At 42.6% G+C, this 25,738-nt stretch overlaps 2 protein-coding genes across 3 annotated transcripts in view; one reads left to right on the forward strand and one right to left on the reverse strand.

The window, feature by feature from the left end:
* The window catches only part of LOC139546675 (semaphorin-5B-like), a 155,580-nt gene extending 141,906 nt beyond the window's left edge, over positions 1–13,674 (reverse strand). For both annotated transcript variants that reach the window (XM_071355326.1, XM_071355325.1), the window contains exon 1: positions 13,523–13,674. The gene's annotated coding sequence lies outside the window, so the exon portion shown is untranslated. The remainder of the gene's footprint in view (positions 1–13,522) is intronic.
* Positions 13,675–15,130: 1,456 nt separating this feature from the next.
* The window catches only part of LOC139546677 (protein disulfide-isomerase A5-like), a 54,430-nt gene continuing 43,822 nt past the window's right edge, over positions 15,131–25,738 (forward strand). The window contains exon 1 of the mRNA XM_071355328.1: positions 15,131–15,211. Coding sequence (XP_071211429.1) covers positions 15,146–15,211 — 66 coding nt within the window. The 5' untranslated portion in view covers positions 15,131–15,145. The remainder of the gene's footprint in view (positions 15,212–25,738) is intronic.

The following is a 25,738-nucleotide window of genomic DNA, read 5'->3' on the forward strand; positions in this document are numbered from 1 at the left end:
CACCATATTCCCTTTATAGTGCACTACTTTTGACCTGGGCCCATAGTGCTCTAGTCAAAAGTCGGGCACTGTATAGGGAATAGGGTGCAAATTGGGACACATACTATATCCAGTGGTGTAAAGACCTTAAGTAAAAGTACTTTAATGTACTACTTAAGTCATTTTTTGGGATATCTGTACTTTACTATTCTATTTATATTTTTGACTACTTTTACTCCACTACATTCCTAAAGACAATTATGTACTTTTTACTCCATATATTTTCCTTGACACCCAAAAGTACTGGTTACATTCAAATGCTTAGCAGGAGAGGAAAATGGTCCAATTCACGCACTTATTAAGAGAACATCCCTGGTCATCCCTACTGCCTCTGATCTGGCGGGACTCACCAAACACAAACGCTTCATTTGTAAATTATGTCTGAGTGTTGGAGCATGCCCCTGGGTATTGGTCAATTAAAATATCAAGAAAATGGTGCTGTCTGGTTTTCTTCATATAAGGAATGTGAAATGATTTATACTTTTACTTTTGATACTTAAGTATATTTGAGCAATTACATTTACTTTTCTTCCTTAAGTATTTTTAAATCCAAATACTTTTCGACTTTTACTCAAGTAGTATTTTACTAGGCGACTTTCACTTTTACTTGAGTCATTCTCTATTAAGGTATCTTTACTTTAACTTGAGTATGACCATTCAATACTTTTTCAACCACTGCCTGTATCTGTATCAGGCCAGTGTAGTAGGGCTATTCCAGCCTTCTAACCCCAGCTCACAATATTTAGCCTCATCAAATCAAATGTTATTTGTCACATGCTTCGTAAACAACAGATGTAGACTAATGCCTCGATCATACCGACAGCTTCATTGTGTTTTGGTACACCAGAAGTGCATTCATTTCCAATGGAACGCTGCATTTGCCTTGCATTTTTATTTATTTATTTAACCTTTATTTAACTAGGCAAGTTAGTTAAGAACAAATTCTTGTTTACAATGACGGCCTACCGCGGCCAAACCCTAACCCGAACAACACTGGGCCAATTGTGCGCTGCCCTATGGAACTCCCAATCACGGCCAGTTGTGAAACAGCCTGGAAGGATGGGACCCAAACACAGCATCCCCTAGGGACCTTGTCCATCCATCCAAGTTTCACAACTGTGTGGGTTTATCCCAACTGCATTACAGTAACTGTCAATCAACCCCAAGGTGTTACATTTGTCCATGGTTTCAATAACAAACTCTGATTCTCCCATCACATTTAGCTTTGCAATATTATTAGGCCCACACTGTGACTCTCAGCCAGTGTAATTACCTTCTTAAGCCTAGGCGTCCCGCTAGACAACTTCCGGTGAAATTGGAGGGCGCCAATTCAAATAAATAATCATAAAAATGTGGGATATTAAACATTTAGGTACATAGAAAAGTGTCTTATATCGGTTGAAAATTTAAATTCCTGTTAATCTAACTGCACTGTCCAATTTACAGTAGCTATTACAGTGAAAACATGCCATGCGATTGTTCGAGGACAGTGCCCCACCGGCACAGGTTTGATAAATTCACAAATAGCGATTAAATATTCACTTACTTTTTGAAAATCTTCCTCTGATTTGTCATCCAAAGGGTCCCAGCTATAACATGTTGTGTCGTTTTGTTAGATAAAATCCTTCTTTATATCCCAAAAAATCTGTTTAATTGGCGCCTTCGATTTGAGTAATCCACTCATTCAACATGAGAAAGGAATCCAAAATTCTACCCTTAAACTTTGTTTCAACAAGTCAAAATACGTTTCTATATACTCCTTATATACCCTAAAATGTAATCAAACTATAACATTTCTTACGGAAAGAAGTATGTTCAATATGAAACCGATTTTAGCAGGTGGCCTGTCTTCATGGCGTGGCAAACACGAATTTCCAAGACTGTGTCCTTCTACTAAAACTGTTATTTCTTATTCGTTTTTGAATTTACAAGCCTGATACCTTGAACATACACTGCTGACACCCTGTTGAAGCCATAGGTATTGCATCCAGGGAGCAAATTTTCCGTATGACTGTCACGTTCGTCATACGAAGGAGACCAAGGTGCAGCGTGGTATGCGTACATTCTTATTTATTTTAACGAATGAACACTGAACAAAATAACAAAATAACAAAACGAACCGTGAAGCTATATGGATAGTGCAGACAGGCAACTAAACATAGAACAAGAACCCACAAATACCACAGGGGAAATGGCTACCTAAATATGATCCCCAATCAGAGACAACGATAAACAGCTGCCTCTGATTGGGAACCATATCAGGCCACCATAAACATACAAATACCTAGACCTAGACATACAAAAACCCTAGACAAATATAAAAACTAGCGTAATCCACCCTAGTCACACCCTGACCTAACCAAAATATAAAGAAAACAGAGATATCTCAGGTCAGGGCGTCCCAGACTGGGGATCGCCGCTGGAGGCTCCGGACTGGAGATCGCCGCTGGAAGCTCCGGACTGGAGATCGTCTGTGGAGGTTCCGGACTGTGGACCGTCGATGGAGATCCAGGACTGGGGACCGTCGGTGGAGGTTCCGGACTGTGGACCGTCGCCAGAGGCCCCGGACTGAGGATCTTCGCTGGAGACCCCGGACTGGGGACCGTCGCTGGAGGCTCCGGACTGGGGATCGTCGCTGGAGGCTCCGGACTGGGGATCGCCGCTGGAGGCTCCGGACTGGAGATCGCCGCTGGAAGCTCCGGACTGGAGATCGTCTGTGGAGGTTCCGGACTGTGGACCGTCGTTGGAGGTTCCGGACTGTGGACCGTCGGTGGAGGTTCCGGACTGTGGACCGTCGGTGGAGGTTCCGGACTGTGGACCGTCGTTGGAGGCTCCGGACTGTGGACCGTAGGTGGAGGTTCCGGACTATGGCCCGTCGTTGGAGGTTCCGGACTGTGGCCCGTCGTTGGAGGTTCCGGACTGTGAAACGTTGCCGGAAGCTCTGGACTGGGTACTGTCGCCGGAAGCTCTGGACTGGGTACTGTCGCCGGAAGCTCTGGACTGGGTACTGTCGCCGGAAGCTCTGGACTGGGAACTGTCGCCGGAAGCTCTGGACTGTGGAAGCGCACTGGAAGCCTGATGCGTGGTGCCGGAACTGGTGGTACCGGGCTGAGGACACGCATCTCAGGGCGAGTACGGGGAAGAGGCACAGGACGTATTGGACTGTGGAGGCGCACTGGAGGCCTGATGCGTGATGCCGGTACTGGTGGTACCGGGCTGAGGACACGCACCTCAGGGCGAGTGCGGAGAGGAGGCACAGGACGTACTGGACTGTGGATGCTCACTGGAGAACTGATGCGTGGGACCGGTACCGGTGGCACCGGGCTGATGACACGCACCTCAGGGCGAGTGCGAGGAAGAGGCACAGGACGTACTGGACTGTGGAAGCGCACTTGATGGAGAGTGCGAGGAGCAGGAACAGGACACACCGGGTTGTGAAGGTACACTGGAGACCAGGTGTGTATAGCCGGCATCAATTGTTCCGGAACTTTAACACACGTTTCAGGACGAGTACGAGGAACTGACACAGGTGGCATCGGACAGCTAACACGCTCCTCAGGACGAATGTCGTGCATACTACGCCAAACCAACAGCTTCACTCTCCTCCAATTTGATCAACAACTCCTCGAAGGTCTCATACTCTCCCCTCCGTTTACTCTCCTCCAATCTGTCCAATAACTCCTCGACAGTCTCTGACTCACCCCTCAACTTCGCCGACTGCTCCATGTGCCCCCCCCTCTTCTTTGGGTTTCTGTGGCTTTCCTCCCCGACGTCGTTGCTGTCCTCTCATGCTCCTAGGCGACTCCCTGACTGACTCCATGTGCCCCCCCAATTTATTTTCTTGTGGTTTCTGTGGCCTACCTCATTGGTATAACTCCTCGTAATATCGCCGTTCCGCCTTCGCTGCCTCTATCTCCTCTTTAGGAAGGCGATACTCCCCAGCCTGCGTCCATGGTCCTGCTCCATCCAGGATCTCCTCCCAGGTCCATTCCTCCTGAACACGCTGCTTGGTCCATTTTTGTCTGGGTTCTTCTGTCACGTTCGTCATACGAAGGAGACCAAGGTGCAGCGTGGTATGCATGCATTCTTATTTATTTTAACGAATGAAAACTGAACAAAATAACAAAATAACAAAACGAACCATGAAGCTATATGGATAGTGCAGACAGGCAACTAAACATAGAACAAGAACCCACAAACACCAAAGGGGAAATTGCTACCTAAATATGATCCCCAATCAGAGACAACGATAAACAGCTGCCTCTGATTGGGAACCATATCAGGCCACCATAAACATACAAATACCTAGACCTACAAAACCCTAGTCATACAAAAACCCTAGACAAATACAAAACCTAGCGTAATCCACCCTAGTCACACCCTGACCTAACCAAAATATAAAGGAAACAAAGATATCTCAGGTCAGGGCATGACAATGACCTTATACTTGCCATTGTAAGAGGATGGTCCCTCAAAAAAATGAAAATTAAGGTTGGTTTTTCTTTGGATTTTCTCCTACCATATCTATTGGGTTATATTCTCCTACATTATTTTAAAATTTCTACAAACTTCAAAGTGTTTTCTTTCCAATGGTACCAATTATATGCATATCCTGGCTTCAGGGCCTGAGCAACAGGCAGTTTACTTTGGGCATGTCATTCAGGCGGAAATTTAGAAAAAAGGGGCCTAGCCCTAAGAAGTTTTAAGACCCTCTATTTTAGGGGTAGGTAATTAGATTCAGCCGGCGGCCAATTATGGGGGGCCAGAACATAATAATTTGTACACAGCAAATGACAGCAATTAAGCCCAATTATTGAAAATAACATAATAATTTCATACCTTGATTACATTGAGACACAATCACATATGTCTCTCTGTATTTGTGGGTCCAAAGGACTGGATTTTCAAGCACAGGTGAATGGCTTTGTACAGTGGCGGGAACCCATTCATAAAAAGGGTCTGAATGCGCCTTCACAACTCCCAGGATGAGGAGTACATCAAGTTACTGTAAGTACACATCTCAATTTCTGAAATGCAACCGCGGTTATTGAACAGGTATTCACATACAGAGAACAGAATTAGGATTCTTAACAATATTAGGTGATCGGTGTAATAATGGCCAAGAGATCGCTAAAATGTGTTGTTTGTTGCTTCTGTGCCAGCTTGCTGCATACACACGCGCATTACACTTCGCGCATACACTCTGCTGCGCATACACTCTGCTGCGCATTACACACACCGGTGCTCAATAAACAATGAAATAGTGCCTTTGTATCTGTGATAATTTATACTAGATGGTGACGGGGTGAGAACCGTCACACTTGTGATCAGATTTCCTACATAAAAAAAAAAAATTAAGCTGAATTCCTGGTGACTTTACAGTCTTTTTTTTTATACCAAAATCACTTGCGGGCTGACCCCTGCTCTATTTGAACGTGCTGATGAGATATGGAGAAATAGACATGAGAACACATCACCAGTGTTACTATAATCAACTGTTAATTACAGTATTCCGGGTCCTGGTCAAAAGTCTGCACTATATAGGGAATAGGGTGCCATTTAGGAGACACCCTTACTGTTGATTATCTGATTATGTTGAAGAGTTTCTGACCAGGGGGAGAGGATGTCACCACTTGTTCTGGCAGCTCTCTAGCCATGCCACACACACAAACACACATGCACAAACACACACACACACTGTTAAAGCCACTGGCTGTTCTCTAGTCATGCTGAGGACCACAGGACTGTCAGTCTCTGGCACTAATGAGACTATTAGACAGTATGTCCCACTCGAGATAGCTAATCAAAGACAGTTCATGGGCAATGTGTTTGGTTCACTTCACAACCCCTCTGTGTTATTGGACTGGGAAGAGGAAGAGGCCAAAACACAGGTGACTGTAAATTAAAATAAAAAAATGATAGAAAATGTTCATATTCAACAGTGCTACTATAATATAAAAACTGAAAAGCCAGACGTGATAGTCCTGGGGTCTCCTAGCTAGACTGTGTTGATGTATGCTAGAGGCATCTTCCTATATGAACCATGCCCTACAGTACGCCTACAGCTATTTCCTCTCGGAGCAAAGCCTTAGGCAAGAATAGAGACTTCTCTCCCCTCAGGTAAGTCTAAAAAGGAAGGGAAAGGTTTTGTATTGTGTGACAGTGCATTTCCACTTTCACAAAAGACCTGTTCCTACGGGACATTGACCCTGGGCAAAAGGCCTCAAGACCAAAGACTCATAGAGGCTATGGTGAGGGGAGACAGCCTCAGAAGCCTGCCTATACACACACACACACACACACACACACACACACACACACACACACACACACACACACACACACACACACACACACACACACACACACACACACACACACACACACACACACACACACACACACACACACACACACACACACACAACACAAAACACAACACACAGTCAGAGAGCTCCTCCTTGAACACAGGGGTATTAAATCACTGGAGCAGGGATAATGTTCCCACCATCACCACAAAGCCTCTAACACCCATCTCCTAACACAGTCCTCCGGGTCGCCTGTTACTCTCAAAGAGCCCCCTTTCCTAAAGCTTTGGGAGGGTTTCACCATTTCACTATCATGCATCCACGGCATCAATGGGAATAGTGTTCCTCCCCCCACAATAGCCAAATCAACTGTGGGAGCGTTTTCTTCCTCTCCCCCTTTCTTTCTCCTCCTCATTGAGGCCTTGTAGGGCTGAACAGGCACATGCTTTCACGTTGCTTCATGTACAACTACAGCTAGCGTTCCTTTGACAGAAAGGGGGTGTGACAATGGTCAGAAATGTAAAAACAAAAGCTGAGTGAATTCATAGTCTCTTGTCCAACAACAAAAGCATATCAACAATCCATAATTTATGTGGTCAGTTGAGGTTAGGATGAGATATACATTATAGTGCCACTTCAAGACCATAACAAACATACATGTGTGCAAGTAACAATGATTATAACAGGGTCATTTCAGGGCAGAAAAATCCCTTCATAAACTGTTGACCAGACTGTCAATCAACTGAATTTCAGCACTTAAAGAGATATTTTTTTTTACTTACAGACTTTAAATGGCCATTGTCTTCTCTTTCTTCTCCATTCTGTCTGTTTACGACAATAAGGAGGGGAGGATAAGGAAAACAATAACAACAAGGACAACATCGATAAGACTCTGCAGACAAATTGAGCCTGTTCGCTCGCATCAAGCATTAATTAGGGGTTGCACACTACGCGGCCCGGAGGCGGAGCGGCCATATTGGATTTCACAGGCTGGTGAAGCTGGCTAGAGCAGTGAACCGCAGAGACCAGGTTACACACGGAGGATGTGTCTCAAATGGCACCCTATCCATAGGGTTCTGGCCAAAGTGCACTACAGTGAATAGAGTGCCATTTAGGACGCACACAGACAGACACTGAAGACCATGCCAAATACACAGCATTCAAACACAATGACCACCATGGGTCCTGAGAGATTGAATGGGTCCAGTCAGAGTCCAGAGAGACTTCATATAATAATTCATTCACATCCTATCCATTTATTCTCTGTGTGTGAGCAACCTCTCCACCCAGAGAGAAGCCTCACATAGGCTATTCCTTTTCTCTCTAGTCTAGATTGTCTGGTGATAAAGCTTTAAAAATGACTTTTCATCCATTCAACACTCTACCCTCACTTCCTTATTGCCTTAAGGCCTAAGAAAAGTCCCTGTATTTTGTTGGCAACGAGACAATAAAAAATAGTCAAACTATCCCAGAACCAGCCTTTATTTTTCCTGCTTAATGGCAAGTGAAATAATGAATCAAACAAGCAACAGGTACCAGTTATCACTCTGCTAAATAGGCACTTTCCATTCTGTTAGCTTTCCCCCTCACATGAGAATTCTAGGGGCCTGCTCAGCTGTCCACAAGGGCCCCAGTATTTTTACTGTCAACCAGCAGCAGGTGAAATACAGTGGGGTCCGAAGTTATTAACACCCTTGATAAAGATGAGCAATAATGACTGTATAAAAGAAATGATTAACATACTGAGCTATATTGTATGCAAAAAAAATTGAAATTATATTTTATACTAATACAATTGCTCAGAGAAATATATTTTTTCCCTCTCAAAAACAGTGGTCAAAATAAATGACACACCTGTTTTGATTACCTTTCAATACCTAACGGAAATTAGCCTTTTTCTACAATGTAGATCCTTCCCCACATTGGGAAGGATCTTAAGGCTTGCACACATCACACCGAATGTGGATCTAGTGTATTTTAGGGACCACCCTCAGTAGACCTGAATCCCAACATTTTCATGCAATTCTACATCGATGCTCACTTAGTTCTCAAATTACGGCCGGCTCACTGTTCAAAGGTGCTAAGTACCCTCAGCCAGCAAAAGCTATTGGTGTGTCTGAGCCCCTAGATCATTCCTCCATACAGAATCCTTCCACATCCTTGATATCCTCCCTCTGTACTTATGGACTGCCCTCTTCAATTCAAACCACAGGTTTTCAATGGGTTTCAAGTCCGGAGACTGAGATGGTCATTGCAAAATGTTGATTTTGTGGTCAATTAACCATCTCGTTGTGGATTTTGATGTGTGGTTGGGGTTATTGTCTTGCTGGAATATCCACTTGCGGCCAAGTTTCAGCCTCCTGGCAGAGACAACCAAGTTTTGGGCAAAAATGGGCAAAAATGTCCAGGTACATTGACCTTAACAAATGCCCCAGGCCAGGGGAAGCAAAATAGCCCCATAGCGTCAAAGATCCACCACAGTATTTTACAGTAGATATGGGGTTCTTTTCTGCTCCTGCATTCTCATTTCGACGCCAAACCCACCAGTGGTGTGCATGGAAAAAGAGCTCTATTTTCATGTCATCTGACCAAAGCACCGGTTCCAATCCAAGTGCCAATGCCATTTAGCAAACTGCAGGTGTTTACAATTGTTGGATGACATGATAATAGAGCTATTTGGTCACACAGAGATGGATTTGAGGCAGAGCCAAGAGTTTAGGGAGTTGGTGACACTCTAACCTGTCCTCCTTACACCAAACAAGCCCCATGACAGTCCCATCAGGGAGGAAACCTATCATCAGCACCAGTGGACAAACAAACAACTGAAGGATCTCCAGATAGATGGAATGGCAAAGAAGGGCCTTCACAAGTCATTGTGCCTCAAGCTAGTATTCCAATGTATTTACACAGTGGATGGCGAAGGAAGGACTTGACTGTGTTTGCCATTTGTGTTGAGAATATTAAACATTTGATAGTAAAGGACAGCTGTCTGCAAAGCCACAAAACAAAGTGGGTAGCACACACACACACGCACTGACACACACACACCTTTAGATCTAGCACCAATACCACCAAACACATCAGAGAGAGGTTTTCTCTGAAAAGGCATGTGGGTAGCTACGTAGTTGGGTTTGTTCTGCTCACCACTAACCCAATTACCATATGAATAAAACTGAACCCCACTTTTAAAGGATAGATCCCTCTCCCTCTCCCTCTCCCTCTCCCTCTCCCTCTCCCTTCAACGGCCCACAGCCCTGAACAAAGCGCAACAGGAAAAACCAAACTCCCCAGACTGGAAGGAGAAGGAGGCATGACAGAGCCAGACAGCCTTACAGCAGTTCTGTTGGCATCTTTACCAAGTCAAAGTATGGCATTGGCAAGTTGCTTTGAAGGTAGTGGCATACTTCACTCACAATTCCACCATTGTAAAAGCGTGGATTTTGTAAACAACTTCTCTGTGCCAAGCGACAGATCAATAGGTGAGGTGCTATATAGCTATATGTTTATTATTGTCAAGAGGCATTCCTGACAGAATAACTCAGGGGCATTCTAACGATGAATCTGTCTCTATTGTGGCAGGAGGCCCCTTGAATACCAAGGGTTGGCTATTCAATATGCTTTGAGAGAAATAACACTGGCATAACATTACATTATTATGTAGACCCTATGAAAAACGTAGTTCAATCAACATATCATTTATTTCTGGGCCCAAAAAGGTGTATTTTTTTAATCATATTCTCACATCAACATTAGCTGGCAGCTGCACATAAACTAAAGTGATTGTGTGCAATTGAAATGGAGCTAAACCTCTGCATGCGCCTTATCTCTCCCCTATAGTACACAACACCAGATCCACTGTATCTTCAGAGTCTTCGTTATCTCCTCTGGCTCTGACACGCACTCTCTCCTCTAGCATCCAGCAGTCAGGACTATATTGAGCATGGGCTGCGTCTGAAATAGGGCTCTGGTCAAAAGTAGTGCACTAACAGGAAATAGGGTGCCATTTCAGACGTATTCATGGTCTCCCATTTTTCCATCCAGGTACTGATATCTGATATCTGATAACTGCAGCCGGCAGGTCGGTCAGATCAAGTTCCTCGGTCTGTCTGCATTAAACTTTTATCTCAGTTGTCCCCTCTCAATTGATGCGCCGACTGCCGACGTCAGAAATAATTCATATGGCTTAAATATGCACTATTAAAACTTTGATGAGCGCCAAGGACTCATTATTCCACCCATCAGACATATTAATGAATAGAAATAATTTATGCTGATATCAGATGGCTTTTGACTTTGCCATCCCCCCATATAATAGATATGTGGACGCCATGGTTACATAGACCAACACTATAGTCGTCTGTCCACAAGGCTTGGTGTGTGTTTGTCTCAGAGAGACCCTTTGCTCAGTTAACCCACCAACCAAGAAATGTCAAGGGCCCTCATAAGTTCATTAAAGATGAAAACCTGTTTTACATTTGAAAGGACGGACTCAGGAATCTAAGACAGTACTTGAATTAACGTCCATCCGAGTAGGGGTTTGTATGAATATTAATAGAATGGGCAGCGCATTTGTTCAAGGCGTGGTGCTGTAAAGACTTCAGTGAACTGCTGAACAAGGGCTCTGGTCCAAAGTAGTACACTATAAAGGAAATCGGCTGCAGTCTGGGACGCACCCCAGATGAGCACATTTGTTTGCTCAGGGCAAACTGGAGACTGAAAACATTACCCTGGTCTCATTACAGGTGTCTGATGGAAAACAGTGTATACATCCAGGTTTGAATAAGAATTAGATAGAATCAAATCAGAAATAAGCAATGTGTTATTATGTGCAACGCTGTGTGACTGTGAGAGAAGCTGTCAGCAGAGCAGTATGCTTCCCATTAGTTCACTGATACCGTGATTGTTTCCCAATGCTATTGTGAATGGCTGGAAAATCCCTTCGTATTGTTACTGATACACTGTCTATACAAAAGCCAATTAATGCCAGATAAAGGGAGGATTGTGTAAGTTAGAAACAAATTCTCAACTTTCATGGTGCTTGACATAGGCTATAATGGAAATATTATAGGGAAGTGAGTATCCAAGAGTTGAATATAAACACGAAAAGTAATAAGGCAGTGACAGCAATAAGCAGCAACTTTGAAAATAGTTTACTACCAAGCGCATTTAAAGTACTGTACCATTTCAGTGGACACTGGACAGACACTGATGTGCGTAAACGCGATGCGTAAAATGTTTTTTACGCAAATTGTGGAAAAACAAACCAAATTTAGGCACATCTCCAAACAGTCTATCAAGAGCTTTGATGCATAGTGGTACGCACTGAATTAACCAATTGGTTGCTATGGGCCTACTGAAAAATGGTATCTAATTACAATTAACCTATTTTTATGACAGACTTCTGAGTATTAACAAACAGACTAAAGATAAACGAACCAACGGCTCACGGGCTGAACTAATACATTTGACATGTTGATAGCATAGTGAACAACATTCAACAGCGTAGCCGCAATTCATTAACAGGAACAGATGTGTCTGCAGAGGCTCCATAGATAAACCATTCCGGAAATAAACGATAAACCTCGGATTTCGAGTCAGATAGCCTCACTGTCCTCACTCTATAGCCCAACAAAACTGACAGTATTTCAGGGCAATTCAGGCCCAACAAATAAGAGGAGATTTCATATTTAGATAAAGTATTAAAAAATATGAAAGTATACGAAAATATGTCAGCAATGCAGGTGTACATGCTTTCGGCCACACTCTCTCCCCCTCTCACCTGCCTGTGGTTCTACAGCTGTGCAGCTTTGCTGAACACTGCCCTCTATCGCGCTCTAAAAATGCAACATTCTCAAATGGATTCAATACCAATTTAAAACGGAGCCTTGAACTTGAAAAGCATTCAATTGGTGTTTCAGCCGAGTCGTCATTATTTACCTGTTCTCTGTTTGGATGTGTTGTAATACCTGAAGTAATTATATGTTATTCTATGCAATGTGGCCGCAGGGTGAACATGGCTTGCAGAATAGAAGTGTCTGAGATGCGTAAAGGGGAGAAAGACTTCACCTACCATAAGAATCAATGCTAAATTCAGAAATGTGACATTTACTGTATTCGTTTATAGTTTTTAATTTCTACAAACTAATAATGAATCAACTTCACATCAAGGAGGAATAAGGGAATAAGGGAAGGCAACTCGCGGTTGTTGGGAATATAATGTTCTCTGTGCGCAACGACCTATATTCGCTCTTTTTTGTGTGCAAAATCCGCAAGCTGTAAAACTGATATATAACAGGTATCAGTGGGATGCCAGTAATACATCTGCAATATTATTATACATCCACTATCAACTTGGCACCCATGCCGTTGCGCAAGACTAAAGAAAAAGGACAACCGGTGCAAGGTCTATTCTCCAAGCTGCATGAGTCATTTCAATGTTATTTTATGACACTACTTTTCTCATTTATTTGAGAAAAACAGACATTTCTAATCACAGGACAAAAGAAAGAAAGAAAGAAAGAAAGAAAGAGAAAAGCGAATGTGGAGAGTCTACTCTCTGGACCTCTGCATCTTTCTAACATTACCCCACCGGTCCTGATTACGGACAGCACAACACAATTAAGTTTATAACAGTGGAAATGTGGCGGTAGGTTCCTGCAGCCCCAAAATGCCTCTGATCCTCGGCTGGACGTGAGTAGAAAGTAAAGCTCGAGCGGTATAAAAGACCCGCTAACTGCTGTGAATAAACATAAGATATTATGGAACAAACTACGACGCCAACAGTGCCCTCTATTCAAGGTATGATTACATTGACAAGATAGGAGGCACACAGAAATACTGTTATGTGTAAGTAACACGATTTGTTAACTGAAACTTCTAATTCATCGCATGATAAATGGTTTGGATGTAAAATGTGGAAACGGTGCTCAATATAAGCTATTTTATCAATACCTTGACAAAAAATTGTGTTTTACTCCTTATCTATAACTAGCACCATTTTGGAAAAGGATAATCATTCCAGAATAAAATGTTTATTGGAAAGTTAGGCTATTTGTTTATTTCGTTTTAAAAGTTAAATTTAAATCGAATTACTATTGTGCCATCGCAAATATTCCAATATGACAAAGGGCCATGCAATTCAACTGTCCAATAGATACATGAAAGTGTATTCTTACCTTTGATGTTTTTTCTAACTTGTTCTAAATGTCACGCAAAGCACGAGAGCTCTCCTTGATTCTTCAGGCTACCTCAACAGAAGTCTATCTCCCTCCTCTCTCCAATGTCTCGATCAAAACGACCTGCAGCTGGTTACTGCGCTCTCTCTGCGAGTTGGAAGCTACTACAAGGACCATCGCAACTCTAACCGAGAGGGGTGCACAAGAGAGAATTTGCTATTTAAAAAAAATGACAAGCGCATATACATACTTAGAGTATGGAGTAACGGTTTGTGATGACCTCCCTGTGTTTCATATTAAAGACACTTCACTAACGTCATTTGTTTTATTATTATCTGGTGATGTGCAATACATGTTATTTTACTTACAAAAACACCCCTCATTGATCATGGTCTCCCCGGATGCTGATCTTCTATGTGATGTTGGTACCAATATAAAGCCTGACTATTGTTTTTTTTTAATGGAACCCTTGTCAACCTGCTTACAATGACTTTATATCTGAATCTACGGAAATTCAAGATAATTTTCACACAGAAAAACGAAAAACATTAAATTATCTCTGTCTGCAGTTGATTTCAGCTTTGAAGTTTGAATAGTTTAGTTCAGTCACAGTGGTCTGACTGTAGCGGGATTCCTGATTTCCCGGCACTAGCACAGGTTGAGAGCAGTAGCCTACATGATGCGCCCACATCGAGCAGCCTTTCCAGACTTGGATCGTTGCCTGAGTTATGTTCCCATTTATTTTCAGACAAATAACATATGCCTGGAGTAAGTTTGCATTTAAATAGATTACGTTGTAAGGAGAGGTGCACTAGAAGTTAAGAGCATTGGGTCAGTAACCGAAAGGTTGCTGGTTCAAATCCTTGAGACGACTAGGTGAAAATCTGTCGCCGTTCCCTTGAGCAAGGCACTTAACCCTAATTGTTTTTGATAAAAGCATCTGGGGGCTCCCGAATGGTACAGCGGTCTAAGGCACTACATTGCAGTGCTAGAGGTGTCACTACAGACCATGGTTAAATTCCAGGCTGTATCACAACGGCCGTGATTGGGAGTCCCATAGGGCGCGCACAACTAGCCCAGTGTCTTTTGGGTTTGCCTGAGGTAGGCTGTCATTGTAAATAAGAATTTGTTCTTAACTGACTTGCCTAGTTAAATAAAGGTTACATCTGCTAAATGACTGAAATGACCAACATAAGGCATGGCAAAATGGGTAGAATTGCAGGAAATTTGCTTTAAAACTACACAAAAAAGTAACCATCCCATGGCAAAATTTGTAGAATCACATGAAATTAGTTTTAAATCTGCTAAATGTTATATCTGACCCAAGCAAAAATGTTTAGAATTGGAGAAAATGTGATTTAAAAATGTCTCTACACCCCATAGCAAAATGTGAAGAATTTCAGGACATTAACTTTAAAAGCTGGGGTGGGGTCAACCAAATATCGTTTGGAGCTCTCAAAACTCTAGAAGCGCTTCAATGTCTATGGCGAGGCCAGGGCCAATCTCTGGTAATGCGAACGGGTCTATCCTCCAAAACTACATTTCCTAAGAAGCCTTGCGGGCTTCTCAAGAATCAGTGAAAAGCCTGATTGCGCGTGCGTATCCAGACGTGGCAACGGCATCATGGCTTCTTGGAACCGCTACCGGAGTAGGATGAGAGAGCTGAACATGTACATATTCGTCTTGTTGGTAAGTTGTTTGTGCTCATTCTTTGTGTCATATAAACAGAGACCTGCTTGAATGTAAATGTTGTTCGTTTTATTTAATCTACAAAAGCCTGCGATGTATCTTTTCCCGGTCTTCGTGCAGGGAGGCAAAGTTGACAGCCCTAGCAATTTTAAATCAGAGCCTGAACCTGAGGCTTATAAATAACCCCCCCCCAAAAAAAACAAGTGAATATAGTATCTTACTGTAGTTTCATATTGTTTGGTCAAAACGTGTAGATCCTCCTGAATGGATTGTCAGCACAACAGGCATCTAGTGTCCCTTTTCCGGGAATGGATATAGAATTCCTATGATGACGTAAAGTTAACCTGGCTGGAACAGAGCCTTGAAAATGGGGGACAATTATTCCACATATTCTACAATAGAACCCAATAATTTAATTTACATTGTTGCAGATTCATATTCAGGTATATATTCCTACTTTTCTACCTAATTGTCCTGCATACCTTGGCCGTCTCTCTGTGTTGTGTTATTCATGTGATTGCCTGGCTTCAAGGTACAGTAGTCTTTTTTGCGCTGTCTATTTTGGAACACAGATTTTGGGAACAGAACTGTGATTTGGCTGAATGCGTAAATTAGCCTTCTAAATTAAACGGTTTTCTTTTGAAGTGTGACTGTGACAAAGGCCACCCGTTGCTTTACTGTTCATCCCCCCCAACAAGTTGCTACTTTTTTTCCGGGGTGTGCATTGTTTACGTTTGATGAAAATGTCCTTTGGAATCAGTTAGACAGCTATGTGTTTGAACGAGAGGTGGGGTTATTATGACTCATGGATGGGTATGTTGGCCAGTCATTTGAACATTTATTAAGATATGTCTACACTTTTAGTAGTATAACTACATTTCTTGAGGAATGATTGCTAGAAATGTAACCTTGTTTGCTACAAATTTGACATGTTACGTTAGGCCTACATTTTTACTTTGTTACCAACACTCATCCCTTGATTGGCTACATAATGGCTGAATTTTGACATCATTCCAATCACTTGTGCTCATGGACCTTTCCTGTTCAGCATCCTGTTTGGATGTTTAGTAACTGCCATGTCAAACAAAGGTGGGTACTGCTGTTGTGTAATGGCAAGTAGGGGAAATTGTGTGTGTTTGTGAATTCAAGTTCTATTTTCACATGCACAAGAACAGTGAAGTGCTTAACTTGCATGTTCTACCCAACAGTGCCAAAATCAATATCAAAATATTAACGCAACAATTTCATTGATTTTACTGAGTTACAGTTCATATAAGGAAATTGGTCAATTAAAATAAATTCATTATGCCCTAATCTATGGATTTCACATGACTGGGCAGAGGTGCAGCCATGGGTGAGCCTGGGAGGGCATAGGCCCACCCACTGACTGGGCCTGGCTTCCCAATCATAATTAATTTTACTCCACAAAAATGGCTTTATTACAGACAGAAATACTCCTCAGTTTTATCAGCTGTCCAGGTGGCTAGTCTCAGACGATTCCACACGTGAAGAAGCCAGATCTGGAAGTCCTGGGCTGGTGTGGTTACATGTGGTCTGCAGTTGTGAGGCCGGTTAGTCGTACTGCCAAATTCTCTAAAATGACATTGGAGGTGGCTTATGGTAGAGAAATACACATTAAATTCTCTGGCAACAGCTCTGGTGGCCATTCCTGCAGTCAGCATGCCAATTTCTGGTGTTGTGACAAAGCTGCACATTTTTAGTGGCCTTTTATTGTCCCCAGCACAAGGTGCACCTGTAATGATCATGCTGTTTAATCAGCTTCTTGATATGCCACACCTGTCAGGTGGCTGGATTATCTTGGCAAAGGAGAAATGCTCACTAACAGGGATGTAAACAAATTTGTGCACAAAATTTGAGAAAAGGTTTTTGTCTGTATGTAACATTTATGTGATCTTTTATTCCAGCACATGGGACCAACACTTTACACATTACGTTTATGTTTTTGTTCAATATAGTGTAGCAATAAAAATACAAAAAATTATGATTGGGAGATAAAGGGAGACTGACCTACTGCTCTGTGTTGAAGGCTGTCTCTCTGGCGGCCCTGCCTAGTTGCCTGTCAAAGCAATTCTTTTTTAAATCCCTTAATCTGGATTGAGGGACCTCCTCCTCTTCACCTCCTATCATGGTGGGTTGGTTGCCCACTATACCCTCTAGAGCTCTTGTTCCCTATACAGTGCACTACTTTTGACCAGGGCCCATAGGGATCTGGTCAAAAGTAGGGCACTATATAGGGTGCCATTTGGGATGCAGTCATTGATAGAGGTGTTCATCATAAACCATCACCTGAAATCAATGGTTGATAATTGAAAAGGGCCACAATAGTTTCCTCCCTGTCAGCGGTTTCATCAGAGACCATTTTATCATCACTGAGGGGGGGTGTCTATGTCAGCTAAGATGGTGTTATTAGATGCAGTGTCCTTAGCATCTCGCACGCCCGTAGTTACGTACTTATCTATGCATGTACATACAAACACACTTGCATGGTCACAAACATGTAGGCCTACACAGTCACACTGAGACACACAGAGGGACTAACACAACGTACATACACACACATATTCTCTTTACTGCTGTTCGAGTCATTAATCAGAGACAAAATGGAGTGTTTGACAAACCCACCCCTGATTTGTTCTGATTCAGTGCTCACCTTAAAACAAAACTTAAAACAGGACGCTGTTTATTAAGCAGATTTGTCACGCCAGATGGCGGGTACAGCGAGTGCCGATGAGAGAGCGAGATGACCGGCTGGGTTCCTCTCTGCTGGCTGCTTAGTTAGCGTGTTTTTTTTTTTTTTACACTGATGTAAAGTGACACTTTTTTTTTGATAAAGGTAGGTGGGTAGTGTTCTAATGGACTTCCTGAATGTATTCAGGCGCTCTGGCGGTTTCCCAAGTGCTACCCTATTCCCTATCTATGGCACTACAACTGGAATAATGTGCCATTTGTGGTGGGAGGAGAGGAGCTCCTGCACTTAGGCCTACAATAGACAGCTGCGCACATTGCATCTTTATTGGATAGGCTGAGCTACAGCATATGTGATCAATAATGAAGGGATTTGCCATAGATTATAGTTCTGCACTAAACCGAATTAATGGGATATACCTGATGTGTTATGTTAAATCAGATCATATCAAAGTTTATTTGTCACGTGCGCTGAAGACAACAGGTGACATGCTTACACCTTACAGTGAAATGCTTGCTTACAATCCCTTAACCATCAGTGCAGTTTAAGTAAAAAAATAGGTATTAGGTAAACAAATAGATAAGTAAAGAAAACAGTAAAAAATAACAGTAGTAGAGGCTATATACAGGTGTTACCGGTACAGAGTCAATGGTGCGCTGGTTATTTGGGCTATTTGAGGTAATATGCAATAAAATGTAAGTGAATTACTTAAAAATCATACAATGTGATTTTCTGGATTTTTTTGTTTTAGATTCCGTCTCTCACAGTTGAAGTGTACCTATGATAAAAACTACAGACCTCTACATGCTTTGTAAGTAGGAAAACCTGCAAAATCGGCAGTGTATCAAATACTTGTTCTCCCCACTGTATATATCATACACACACATACACATTTTTGTAATAATGACAATTTCAACAATACTGAATGAACAATGAACACTTTCATTTTAACTTAATATAATACACGCACACAGCTCTGAAGTGACAATGATACTGAAGAGTCTGCTTAGGAGACAAATACTCAACTGTTTGAATAAAAATAGAGTTTAAGTTACCTGTGATGAATGTTGAAAACAAAAACTTAATTTCTATATGCAGGAAATCCTATTTTAATAATGGGCATGGTAAGAATTGACAACCAAAGTGCGAGTCATAATTCCCATGACACCTAGCAAAATCTGAAAAGCGGTTCCTTCATTTATTCCATAGGATATTTTTAGATTCACTTAAAATAAGGTCTGTTTCGTGTAGGCTTACATCACCGTTCCAATTTTATAACTGTGTAGATATCCATAGGACAAGGTAACTCTGATCAATATTGGCTAAATATAAGCGAAGATAAAACAATTTGTAGAGTGGATTTATGAAAATATGTTGACACGTTACCTTATCCTAGTGAGATTTACACGGGTATCAAAACGTCGAGGCGGTTTAAGCCTGCACAAAACACAGACCTTATTTGAAGTAGATCAAGACATGAACGGTAAAATAACGAAGGAACCCCCTTCAAGTTCAGCCGCAAGTTATTACAGGAATTATAACGCGTCGACTATTTCTCTCTAAACCATATACCTTTGACTAATCCGGAAACTATCACCTCGAAAAGAAAACGTTTATTCCGTTCCGTATTTTATCTAACGAGTGGCATCCATGAGTCTAAATATTCCTGTTACATTGCACAACCTTCAATGTTATGTCATAATTACGTACAAATTCTGGCAAATTAGTTCGCAAAGAGCCAGGCGGCCCAAACTGTTGCATATACCCTGACTCTGCGTGCAATGAACGCAAGAGAATTGACACAATTTCACCTGGTTAATATTGCCTGCTAACCTGGATTTCTTTTAGCTAAATATGCAGGTTTAAAAATATATACTTGTGTATTGATTTTAAGAAAGGCATTGATGTTTATGGTTAAGTACACATTGGAGCAATGACAGTCATTGATTATTTGTTTTTCATAAGATAAGTTTAATGCTAGCTAGCAACTTACCTTAGCTTACTGCATTCGCGTAACAGGCAGGCTCCTCGTGGAGTGCAATGTAATCAGGTGTTAGAGCATTGGACTAGTTAACTGTAAGGTTGCAAGATTGGTTCCCCCGAGCTGACAAGGTAAAAAATCTATGTTCCTAGGCCGTCATTGAAAATAAGAATGTGTTCTTAACTGACTTGCCTTTTTAAATAAAGGTAAAAAGAAATCTTCGCCCAAAAATACCAATTTCCGATTGTTATGAAAACTTGAAGTCGACCTCTAGTTTGGACCATTCTAGTTTGTTGGTGATGTAGACACCAAGGAACTTTAAGATTTCAACCTGCTCCACTACAGCCCCGTCGATGAGAATGGGGGCGTGCTCGGTGCTCCTTTTCCTGTAGTCCACAATCTCCTTTGTCTTTATTGCGTTGAGGGATAGGTTGTTATTCTGGCACCACCTGGCCAGTTCTCTGACCTCTAATAGGCTGTCTCGTCATTGTCAGTGTTCAGGCCTACTACTGTTGTCGTCTGCAAACTTAATGATGGTGTTGGGGTTGTGCCTGGCCATGCAGTCATGGGTGAACAGGGAGTACAGGAGTGGACTGAGCTCCCACCCCTGAGGGACTTCAGTGTTGAGGATCAGCGTGGCAGATGTGTTGTTACCTACCCTTACCACCTGCGGGGTGGCCCGTCAGGAAGTCCAGGATCCAGTTGCAGAGGGAGGTGCTTAGTCCCAGGATCCTTCGCTTAGTGATGAGCTTTGAGGGCACTATGTTGTTGAACACTGAGCTATAGTCAATGAATAGCATTCTCACGGAGGTGTTCCTTTTGGCCAGGTGGGAAAGGGCAGTGTGGCATGCATCATCTCTGGATCTGTTTGAGCGGTATGCAAATTGGAGTAGGTCTAGGGTTTCTGGGATAATGGTGTTATTGTGAGCCAGCCTTTCAAAGTATTTCATGGCTACAGATGTCAGTGCTACGGGTTGGTGGTCGTTTAGGCAGGTTACCTTAGTGTTCTTGGGCACAGGGACTATGGTGGTCTGCTTGAAACATGTTTGTATTAGACTCGAACAGGGAGAGTTTGAAAATGTCAGTGAAGACACTTGGCAGTTGGTCAGCGCATGCTCGTACTACACGTCCTGGTAATCCGTCTGGCCCTGCGGCCTTGGGAATTTTGATCTGTTTAAAGGTCTTACTCACATATGCTGCGAAGAGCGTGATCACACAGTCATCCGGGACAGCTGATGCTCTCATGCATGTTTCGGTGTTACTTGCCTCAACGTGATTTTAGCTCGTCTGGTAGGCTTGTCACTGGGCAGCTTGCGGCTGTGCTTCCCTTTGTAGTCTGTAATAGTTTGCAGCCACATCCGACGAGCGCCGGTGTAGTACGATTCAATCTTAGGCCTGTATTGGTGCTTTGCCTGTTTGATGGTTCGTCTGTCATAGCGCGATTTCTTATAAGCTTCCGTGTTAGTCCCGCTCCTTGAAGGTGGCAGATCTACCCTTTAGCTCAGTGAGGATGTTGCCTGTAATCCATAGTTTATGGTTGGGGTATGTACGTACAGTTACTGTGGGGACGATGTCCTCGAAGCCAGTGACTGATGTGGTGTACTCCTCAATGCCATCTGACGAATCCTGGAATGTATTCCAGTCTGTGCTAGCAAAACACTCCTGTAGCTTAGCATCTGCGTCATCTAACTACTTTATTGACTGAGACACTGGTGCTTCCTGCTTTAGTTTTTGCTTGTAAGCAGGAATCAGGAGGATGGAATTATGGTCAGATTTGCCAAATGGGGGGTGAGGGAGAGCTTTGTTTGTGTGGTGTAAAGGTGGTCTCGGGTTCATTTTTTTTCACCCCCTCTGCTTGCACATTTAACATGCTGATAGAAATTACGTCAAACGGACTTAAGTTTCCCTGCATTCAAGTCCCCGGCCACTAGGAGTGACTGTCCTTTGGGTGGGCGTTTCCCTGTTTGCTTATTTTGTTATACTGTTGACTGAGTGCGATCTTAGTCCCAGCATCCGTCTGTGGTAGTAAATAAACAGCCGCGAAAAATATAGAAACTCCTGGCAAATAGTGTGATCTACAGCTTATCATGAGATGCTCTACTTCAGGCTAGCGAAATCTAGAGACTTCCTTAGATTTTGTGCACCAGCTGTTTACAAATATACACAGACCCCCCCCCCCCCCCCCCCCTCTTCTTACTGGAGTGTGTTCTATCTTGCCGGTGCAGCGTATATCCCGCTAGCTGAATGTTATCCATGTCGTCATTCAGCCAAAATTCGGTGAAACATAAGATATTACAGTTTTTGATGTCCCGTTGGTAGGCTGTTCGTGATCGTACCTCATCCAATGATTGTACGTTGGCAAGTAATATTGATGGTAAAGGCAGATTTCCCACTCGCTGTCCGTTGATCCTTACATGGCACCCCGCCCTGTGTCCTCTATACCTGCGTCTCTTTCTCCTGCCAATGATGGCTTTTGGCCTTGTCGGGTGTCTGAAGTACATCCTGTGCGTCCTGCTTGTTGAAGAGAATCTTTGTCTAATCTGAGGTGAGTGATCGCTGTCCTGATATGTTTCTGCCACCGTATCCAGCGTAAAGAAAAACACAGACAACGGCTGCCATCTTCCGGCGCCATCAGGTCACAATATTATTCTGAGATTAGTGACCTTTATGTCTTTTGCACTCAGCATTACCAAATATGTTTTTTTTTTTTTTCAATTCAGTGCAGAAAGGACTAATGTCGGTATCTTAAGCCGTGGCCAAAAGTTGAGAGACACAAATATTAACTTCCACAAAGTTTGCTGCTTCAGTGTCTTTAGATATTTTTGGCAGATGTTACTATGGAATACTGAAGTGTAATTACAAGCATTTCATAAGTGTCAAAGGCTTTTATTGACAATTACATGAAGGTGATGCAAAGAGTCAATATTTGCAGTGTTGACCCTTTTTCAAGACCTCTGAAATGTGTCCTGACATGCTGTCAATTAACTTCTGGGCCACATCCTGAGTGATGGCAGCCCATTCTTGCATAATCAATGCTTGGAGTTTGTCAGAATTTGTGGGTTTTTGTTTGTCCACCCACCTCTTGAGGATTGACCAAGTTCTCAATGGGATTAAGGTCTGGGGAGTTTCCTGGCCATGGACCCAAAATATCGATGTTTTGTTCCCTGAGCCACTTATCACTTTTGCCTTATGGCAAAGTGCTCATCATGGTGGAAAAGGCATTGTTCATCACCAAACTGTTCCTGGATGGTTGGGAAAAGTTGCTCTCGGAGGGTGTGTTGGTACCATTCTTTATTCATGGCTGTGTTCTTAGGCAAAATTGTGAGTGAGCCCACTCCTTGGCTGAGAAGCAACCCCACACATGAATGGTCTCAGGATGCTTTACTGTTGGCATGACACAGGACTGATGGTAGCGCTCACCTTGTCTTCTCCGGACAAGCTTTTTTCCGGATGCCCCAAACAATCGGAAAGGGGATTCATCAGAGAAAATGACTTTACCCCAGTCCTCAGCAGTCCAATCCCTGTACGTTTTGCAGAACATTAGTCTGTCCCTGATTTTTTATTTATTTTTTCCTGGAGAGAAGTGGCTTCTTTGCTGCCCTTGACACCAGGCCATCCAAGTCTTCGCCTGACTGTGCGTGCAGATGTACTCACACCTGCGTGCTGCCATTCCTGAGCAAGCTCTGTACTGGTGGTGCCCCGATCCCGCAGCTGAATCAACTTTAGGAGACTGTCCGCGCACTTGCTGGACTTTCTTGGGTGCCCTGAAGCCTTCACAACAATTGAACCGCTCTCCCTGAAGTTCTTGATGATCAGATAAATGGTTGATTTAGGTCTTACTGGCAGCAATATCCTTGCCTGTGAAGCCCTTTTTGTGTAAAGCAATGATAACGGCACGTGTTTCCTTGCAGGTAACGATGGTTGAGAGGAAGAACAATGATTCCAAGCAGCACCCTCCTTTTGAAGCTTCCAGTCTGTTATTCGAACTCAATCAGCATGACCGTGATCTCCAGCCTTGTCCTCGTCAACACTCACACCTGTAACTTCTTGCGGATCAGTGGGACGCTAGAGTGAAATTGCAGAGTGCCAAATTAAATTACAATAAATATGAAACTTTCATGAAATCATAAGTGCAATACATCAAAATAAAGCTTAACTTGTTAATCCAGCCGCCGTGTCAGATTTCAAAAAGGCTTTACGGCGAAGCAAACCAGGGAGTTGCGACAAAGTCAGAAATAGCAATATAATATATGCCTTACCTTTTGAAGATCTTCTTCTGTTGGCACTCAAAGGTCCCAGTTACATTACAAATGGTTCTTTTTTTTCCTTTTATTTTATATCCATAACTCAGTTTAGCTGGTGCGCTTCAGTCAATAATCCACTTGGTTTCCCTCCTTCAAAATGAATCCCAAACATTACCAATAAACTTATCCAAACAAGTCAATCAACATTTATAATCAAACATTAGGTACCCTAATATGCAAATAAACGATACAATTTAAGACAGAATCGTTGTCTTTACCGGAGAAAAATACCAAAAAACACGCTTTCATTCACGTGCTTTGAAACACTACAGCCAAAATGGGAGTCACCTAAAACTACAATTTCTGGCAAATTTTTCCAAAAACCAGCCCGAAACTCTAAAGACACATCTAGTGGAAGCCCTAGGAACTGCAATCGGGCACGATTTCGCCCTGTTATAAAAGTGCCAGCCATTGAAATCAGTGGTAGGATGAGAATTCTGGGGGGGGTGGTTTGTCCTTTTCAGTTCTGTTATACTCGCAGACATTATTTTAACTTTTTTTTTTTTTTAAACTAGAGTTTTCTATCCAAATCTACCAATTATATGCATATCCTAGCTTCTGGGCCTGAGTAGCAGGCAGTTTACTTTGGGCATGCTTTTCATCCGGATGTCAAAATACTGCCCCCTATCCCAAAGAAGTTAACGAGAGAATCACTGACATGATGTCAGCTGGTCCTTTTTTGGCAGGGTTGAAATGCAGTGGAAATGTATTTTGGGGGATTCGGTTCATTTGCATGGCAAAGAGGGACTTTGCAATTCATCTGATCACTCTTCATAACATTCTGGAGTATATGCAAATTGCCATCATACAAACTGAGGCAGCAGACTTTGAAAATTAATATTTGTGTCATTCAACTTTTGGCCATGACCTATATGGGCAATTCCATGGTAAGAGTGATGCTGAGACTCCTGATTTGTCACTTTAAAATGTATGTCAGACAACCACTGATTAGTGGACATTGTTAAAAGGAATCCTTGTGCATTGAGTGTTATGGTTTAACTTTGCACTCAATGGTTTTGCTTTGACATCCATCACTCTGTTGCTGTGATGCCCGAATGCAAACAAGAAAACAACGTGATTTGGTGAATCATAGTGTAGCAATAGGGTTAGTTTGAGTTGTGTGGTAAAGGGAGTAGGCATATCTTCAGAAACATGATACACGTGTATAGAATAGCTAGCCTAGATCTTCAGCTTCAAACACTCACCAGAAAGAAATATACAAATGCATGAAAAGCAAATTGTGTTATAACCAACCACAACATGAAATAAGTGCCTGACATCCAAGGGGACTTTTTTTTCTCTTTTTCCTCATTACTTTCTCTGCTCACTAGAATATCCCTGAGGCTATGGACATGAGCTAGGCCTAGCTACCTCTTCAGCTGTGGATGATTAGCTGCCTAGCATGCAGTGTATCCCCCTGTCTGTTCTGTCTGTCTCCATCGATTGGAAGTCTAATCTCTAGTCTGAGACAGTCTTCCTGCTGTTCACTAGATGTTGCTAATATCACAGGGAGGGTGTGTGTGTGTGGGGGGGGG

The sequence above is a fragment of the Salvelinus alpinus genome, chromosome 20 (genome assembly GCF_045679555.1).
Source record: "Salvelinus alpinus chromosome 20, SLU_Salpinus.1, whole genome shotgun sequence".
Lineage (NCBI taxonomy): Eukaryota > Metazoa > Chordata > Actinopteri > Salmoniformes > Salmonidae > Salvelinus > Salvelinus alpinus.